At 41.6% G+C, this 7443-nt stretch overlaps 1 protein-coding gene across 1 annotated transcript; it reads left to right on the top strand.

The window, feature by feature from the left end:
* The first annotated feature begins 4 nt into the window (after positions 1-4).
* On the top strand, positions 5-6146 carry LOC106564612 (nuclear distribution protein nudE homolog 1). Its single transcript, XM_014130776.2, has 9 exons — positions 5-149; positions 598-732; positions 1205-1358; positions 1819-1967; positions 2322-2458; positions 3217-3390; positions 3951-4036; positions 4271-4422; positions 5984-6146. Exons 2-9 carry the CDS (start codon positions 647-649, stop codon positions 6144-6146), a joined length of 1101 nt encoding a protein of 366 aa, XP_013986251.2. The 5' UTR covers positions 5-149; positions 598-646.
* The last annotated feature ends 1297 nt before the right edge of the window (positions 6147-7443 follow it).

Genomic DNA, 7443 nt, shown 5'->3' with positions numbered 1-7443 from the left:
GTTGAAATGCCTGTGCTTTGCGTCATCCTCTCAATCCACCAATGGCGGGCTGTAAACGCGGGGGATGTAATCGTTTGGATTTGGGTAGAAGGGCAGTTTATTTCCTGATAGCGTTTTGCTATCTATGTTATTGATCTACTGTTAACTAGGTAGGTAATATTACATGTTCTTAGCTATCAGCGTTCAGGTAAGCATTCTGCCGTATATTTTACTCTCTGAAAGTCGGAAATCTTCACTATCGTGTATCGCACAACAGTTTATATGTTTTTCGCGTAACGGTTGTGATGTCGCTAAACTAGCTAGTTAGCTAGCCAACATCTTAATGTATTTATTGAATAGGCTAGCTAAAGTAACTGAATAGTTATCTGATCAAACTGGACATTCCAACGGGCTGTAAAAAAAAAAAAAAAAACATACAGTTTGCTATCATGTGTCTAACGTTACCTAGCTAACCCTACTGGGCTAACTGTTAAGTGTCAACATGCATGCAAGCATCATGCATTCCATTGCATGGTTAATTGATCTCCATAGCTAACTAGCTAGACAAACAAGAGCCTGCCTCAACATGACCAGTGCCATGTTCCTTCTTTACTTTAGATGTTTTACTAGGTTTTGTGAAACCATAGAGTCAGCTGTAACGTTAGACATGGGGGAGCCCAAGACGACCAAATTTGGGTCCATAGAAGAAGAGCTGAGTTTCTGGAAGGATCAGTCAGACAAACACCAGCAAAGGTAAGGAATTTTACCAATGGTTGGTAGCTTGCAGCCAAACTGGTTGGCCTAGATGTGTGGATAATGGATAGAAGTGAAACAATCCGAATCTGTATCTCTGAAGTTGTTCGTAATTGTATATCTAGGAAGTTGACCATTTATCAATCAAAACCGGTCATGGCTAGAAGGGATCCAGCTTTTGTAAAATGAACGTCAAAAGTTAATTTTTTGTGTGTGTGTTTAGCTAACCCTTTTCCTAACTTTAAGCAATTTATCCTAACCTGCTGTGTAAGTTCTCCTAACCTGCTACGAAAAGTCAAATCTGATGTTAATTTGACAAAAGCTGGATTCCTTCTAGCCATGACCATCCTAACTTCACCCTGTAACAGCAAAAAAATTGAATCTAATCCTAGATCAGAATTCAGTGGCGATTTCCTTCTACATAGTTTAGCTATGAAGGTTAGATGCGTTGTTGACGTGTGTTTGTGTCCAGGGCTGAGGAGGCACAGGAGGAGTTGCAGGAGTTCCAGCAAATGAGTAGGGACTATGAGGCGGAGCTGGAGACTGAGCTGAAGCAGTGTGAAGCGCGGAACAGAGAACTACTGTCCAACAACAACCGGCTACGCATGGAACTGGAGAACATCCAGGTTAGAACCTAGAACACCTGTATTGTCAAGGCCAACACTATTCATATTCTGTAGTCTTGCATCACCACGTCATATTACCTTGTATACTCTGCATCCCATCACGTAAAGGTTGGGCTCCGTATTCGGTATGTTTTAGTAGACTTAAAAGCGCCTTCTGTGTCTTGAGTTGTCTAGTAGTACACACACAGTCACTCTAGCATCACTAAATCATAGCCACCATCACCAGAGGCCCTGAGTGTTCATTACCACGGAGCAGCTGACTTCTGAGCAACTATTTATACTGCTGAGTCCAGAGGGAAGGTTAAAGTCATTGAATACTTGATTGTACTAAAAGCCTACATTTCTGGGGCCTGGGGGACAGTCAAGGACAAGCCTGTGAAGAAGTGAAGGGAGAACATCATCTAAGACCACAAATGAGCAGCAGACATGCATCAAAAAGAAGTGTTCTGTGTTTTTGCAGGAGAAGTACGAGGCGCAGCACTCTGAAGCGTTTAGGCAGATCTCAATGTTGGAGGGAGACCTGGAAGAGACCACAGCGGTCAAGGACCAACTCCAGAAGTACATCAGAGAGCTGGAGCAGTCCAACGATGACCTGGAGAGGGCCAAGAGGTCAGTATGGACACTTTGCCCTCGTCTTGGTTGTTATTATTGTGGCGTAATGACACTGAGTGTTGTTATGTTGATGAGGGACTTTTAATAACTATGTAAAAAAAGCCTGTCTCTGCTGTGTTGTCATTGTATTGTAACTCTGAAGTGTCTGTCTGACACTTCTTTATCCAATCACCCTAATGAGATTGGTGTGTGTCTTGACAATGTGTCCAGCCAATGTGTACCCATTTTGTCACAAACTTCATAGGCCTACATACAGATTCAACCATGTCTGTCCTTCCACTCACTCTGGAGGATAGGATGTAATTTAAGACATAACTATAGTAACTGACTGACCAATGTCCTGTCTCACAGGGCGACCATCATGTCCCTGGAGGACTTTGAGCAGAGGATGAACCACGTGATCGAGAGGAACGCCTTCCTGGAGAGTGAGCTGGATGAAAAGGAGAACCTTCTGGAGTCTGTCCAGAGACTAAAGGATGAGGCCAGAGGTTTGTGTGTGTAAGGGGGTGAATGGGGGTCCATGTGTTTCTCTCTCTGTGTGTGGGGGAGAGAGAGAGAAGCCAGAGGTGAGTCAGTGGAACAAGAAGGGTTTTCATTTCATGTTCTAATCAAGAACTGCTGATTTTGCCAGATTTAGTTACCAGTTTCGAAAATGTTGTGTAATTTGATAGTTGAGTAACTGACATTGTAATATCAGGTTGATCCAACCTTGCCCATTGTATTCCTCAAAAAGTAAGCAGAGCAAATGTGAGATTATGAGTTTGGCATTATTTGTAGAATTTACAGCTATAAAAGTCCTGTCTACTTCCTGGTTCAAGTCCCGTACTGTTTTTTAATGGTCTTCAAGCTTATATATCATCATATTCATGAAAATGGGGTCATTTTAAGATCTATACTGTAATTGTGGATTAATTTACCTTTACCCAGTGCCTTTATGAAGGTTTTTGATTACGGGGGGAAAATGCAATCGAAAACCTTCATGAAAGACATCAGTTAAAAGTAAATTAATCCACAAATATGAATATAATTTTACATGTACAGTATCTTAAATTATTGCGTTTTCATGAATTTGATATAAGCTTGAAGCCCCTTCAAAAACTTGAACCAGGAAGTAGGTGGGACTTCCATTGCGTATTAGTGATTACTTGTATTGACTTTTTCCATATTTGTACTGTAGTATCAATGTCACAAATGTCCTCAGTATTGAGATCTGATTTGTTGTCTCTTCTCTCTCTGTGTTGGGCAGATTTACGACAGGAGCTAGCTGTACAGCAGGTCCAGGAGCGACGCCCCCCCAGTAGCCTCTCTAAAGAGAAAGACAGGACCGAATCATCATCATCATCACGCTCCACCATACCGACCACCCCCTCCAAACCACTTGGTATATTCCCAGAAACCCCAGCCTCAAGCATTCGTCGAGGTGGGTGAGACCAATGGTAGCTGTGTTAAACTGTAATAATGACATATGACTTTATCCTAATTAAAAAATATATATAATTTAATGATGGTGGAATGCTAGTTAATCCCTTAGTCAAAGACAGTACAGTATGAAGATAGGCAAAAAATGTTTTTCTAATAGAAATCCCCGATCACACTTGTAGGCGATGTCATGGTGACGTTGGCTAGCTAAGCTCGTGCGTAGAAACACGTCATCGGGTTTAACGGCGCGTGAGCAGGCCGTCAAATCAATGGCAATCCTTCGATATAAAGTTGTTTTTGACGAAAATGAAAACATGTCACTTTCAAAAGGTTGGAGTAATAACATGTTCAACCACTTAAGACACTGGCTCGAATCATGGTTGCGCATTTAGATTGAGAAAATGTACACCTAAAGAATAATTTTTCACCAAACCCTGGCCTGGTCTGTTTTGCAAGCGTTCCGGGAAAGTCTTGCGATGTTGCGCCTCTGGCTTTAGAAACTCTGTGCCTGAGTAGCTGTAGTTTGATGTTGTGATATGTGCTAAATGTGTTTGTGTTTAGGGGATAACCTAACAGGAACTCCCCTGACTACATCGGCTCGCATATCTGCACTCAACATCGTCGGGGAGCTCCTAAGAAAAGTTGGGGTAAGAAACGTTGTCTTAGTAGGACCTATGCATTTAATACCACCCTCATAACATCACCATGAACCTTCAATGATGTATAAAATAGAACTCTAATTTAATGACTTAAAGGAAAACTCCATACAAAAACGATCTTTTGGTATTTGTATGGAATTTTCCTTTTAACATATCTCCAGTTCTGTGTCTGATGATCTCAGAGACTGTAATACAACTTATTTCCCCTCTTGGATGCTCTAGAACCTGGAGTCCAAGTTGGCTTCTTGTCGAGACTTCGTATACGACACGTCGCCGAAAAGACCGGCTCTTCCGTCGTGTCCCGGTACCCCCTCTGCTATAGAGGGGGGCACAGAGATCCAGGCCTGCAGCATGAGCCCTCCACACTACGACAGGTAAATGGGTCACTATGAGAAAATCATATATTTTATTTTTATTTCTGTCGCATTGTGTGTATCTAGATTCAGCTTACTTAGTAGTAGTATTTATTAGGATTCCCAATTAGCTGCTGCCGAGGCAGTGGACACTTCCTGGGGTCCAAACAGAAATCAAAACACAAATTAAATGCATAATATACACTGAGTATACCAAACATTAGGGACACCTTCTGCACCCCCCGCCCTCAGAACATCCTCAATTCGTTGAGGCATGGACTCCTCAAGGTGTTGAAAGCGTTCCACAGGGATGCTGGCCCATGTTGACGCCAATGTTTCCCACAGTTGTGTCAAGTTGTCCGGATGTCCTTTGGGTGGTGGACCATTATTGATACACACAGGAAACTGTTGAATGTGAAAAACCCAGCAGCATTGCAGTTCTTGACACAAACCGGTGCGCCTGGCACCTACTACCATACCCCGTTCAAAAGGCACTTAAACACCTCTACAGGATTGGTGGGTCCCCTGTGGGACGGTTGAGCTAATGTGATTAGCATGAAGTTGTAAGTAACAAGAACATTTCCCAGGACATAAACATATCTGATATTGGCAGAAAGATTTACAAGAATTTAAGCTAACTGTGCTGTCCAATTTACAGTAGCAATTAGTGAAATAATACCATGCTATTGTTTGAGGAGAGTGCACAGTTATGAACTTGAAAATGTGTTAATAAACCAATTAGGCACATTTTGGCACAACATTTTGAACAGAAATGCAATGGTTCATCAGGTCAGTCTAAAATGTTGCACATACACACGAAATTGAGCCTGTGCTGGCATAATAGATTATTATGGCGTTTTCTCTTGCATTTCAAAAAATACAAAAACCGCATGTTTGTTTCTTTGCGTTATCTTTTACCAGATCTAATGTGTTATATTCTCCTACATTAATATAACATTTCCACAAACTTAAGTGTTTCCTTTCAAATGGTTTCAAGAATATGCATATCCTTGCTTCAGGTCCTGAGCTACGCGCAGTTAGATTTGGGTATGTTATTTTAGGTGAAGATGGAAAAATCTTTTGTCTTGCCCATTCAACTTCTGAATGGCACACATACACAATCCATGTCTCAAAGGTTAAAGAATATTTTTTTTAAGGCATCTCCTCCCCTTCATCTACACTGATAGAAGTGGATTTAGCAAGTGACATCAAAAAGGATCATAGCTTTCATCTGGTCAGTCTGTCATGGAAAGAGCAGGTGATGTTAATGTTTTATATACTTGGTGTACATGGCACAACATTTAGCAGATGCTCCCATCCAGGGCAACCCACAGCTAGTGCATTCATCTCAAGATAGCCAGACATCTGGACTAAAAAGTACTTTACTCTCCATTTAGACTTATACTGGTCTGAGAAATCAACTAGGTATCCTACAACTAATGAACATGAACTGGGTGGGATCTGTTGTTGTTCTGGTTCCTGTTGCTCATAACATTCTGTCTGATCTTCTACATTAAAATTAACTTGTTGATAACTTGTTGATTTACGTGTTACTCATCATGGTAGACGTTCTGTCTTTCAGTTTGGTGAAGCGGTTAGAGTTTGGACCTGCGCCTCCTCGGGGGGTCTCCTTCCACGGCTCCCAGTCACCATCGGGGAGTCAAGATCCTGCTATGAAACGAGGGCCTCCCCTGCCCCCTCCACACCCCTGCACTAGACTGTACTACCCATCAGTAGGGCTTTAAACTGTGTCCCCCTCTCACTACACTACCAGCTGAACATCCTCCCCCTCAGTCAAACCAGGAAGCCGCTCCCTCTCAACTTATTTGCTGCATGGACTCTGCTGAGAAGAACCGCCGCGTCATGATGCTACGCTACAGTTTTATTTTATTAATGAATAATAGAAGTGAGGATTCCTTGACCCTGCTGCATGTCCTCCTGCTGATCCCTTGACCTCTGAACCCAAGTCCTGCTACTATGCCACTAACCCTTACCCCACACCCGGTCCTTCTTGTACCCACGTTCTCTGATTGGACTCCATCTTGGATTCTTGGTGTGCCAGCTGTAGCAGAAGAGTGAAGTTGGTCGATAGTTGGTGGTGTTAGCATTGCTGCCTTTATCAATATATCACCACCACATGTAAGTTTTGCCTAGTCATGGTTCCTTTCTGTGTGTCTAAGTTAGGCTAGCTTTACCTTTTGGAGAATGTGTATTATTCCTTTCTTCGTGCTGTGTTGTTGCCATCTGCTGTAAAAGCTAAAGGATTGTCTGAAGTTTGTTATGGGTACTACTACTTTACAGGTCAATGTTTGAGTTAAAAGCAATGGTTTAATGTACAAATATACTTTCTTTTAAAGGTCTTCTACCCGGTAACTTGAAAAAGTATTATCTGTGAGAAATGCACAGACTAGCTAGCCTATACCCTGTCATGCAGTTGCAGAATGTTTTATAAGGTAGGCACGATATAGGAACAGAGAAAGTACATTGAGTTAAAACTTCTGAGAATCTCAAATGTAGTCTTTGGCAAAGACATTTCTTTCTGTTGCCATTTCTTTGGTGTTTTTAAGTTTTAGATTTTTTTTCTCTCCGTTTGTTTGAATATGTTTATTTTTTATGAGTTGGAGAGTTAGGGGCACCACTGCACTGCTGAATGTATAGAATCTATACTACAGATGTTTCTAATAGGAAGTGGCCTAAAGACAGCTTTGGTTCAGTTTGAGCAGGTCAGTTGACCCAGAATTCCTGTCAAAAGACTGATCATATCAGATCAGGAGCTATCAAAGATGACAAAATAGCAATAATAGATTTGACAGACTAGAGTTCGATTTTACAGAGTAGGGTTTCGAGATAAAGCACAGTTCATACTATATTTCCAAAACCATTATGGATGATGCCTTGGTTACTGTTAATGCTGGACGTATGAATTCTGGTGGATATGTGAATTCTTGGAATTCATTACGTACTGTTTAAAATATGTTTTAGCCTTTTATGTCTTTCCAATGAGGCGCAATAGTCCGATATCAAGGACAGATATGACCGTAG

Source organism: Salmo salar, unplaced genomic scaffold, assembly GCF_905237065.1.
Source record: "Salmo salar unplaced genomic scaffold, Ssal_v3.1, whole genome shotgun sequence".
NCBI classification, from domain to species: domain Eukaryota; kingdom Metazoa; phylum Chordata; class Actinopteri; order Salmoniformes; family Salmonidae; genus Salmo; species Salmo salar.
The sequence above is the reverse complement of the archived record's forward strand: the minus strand, read 5'-3'. Positions and strand labels throughout refer to the sequence as shown.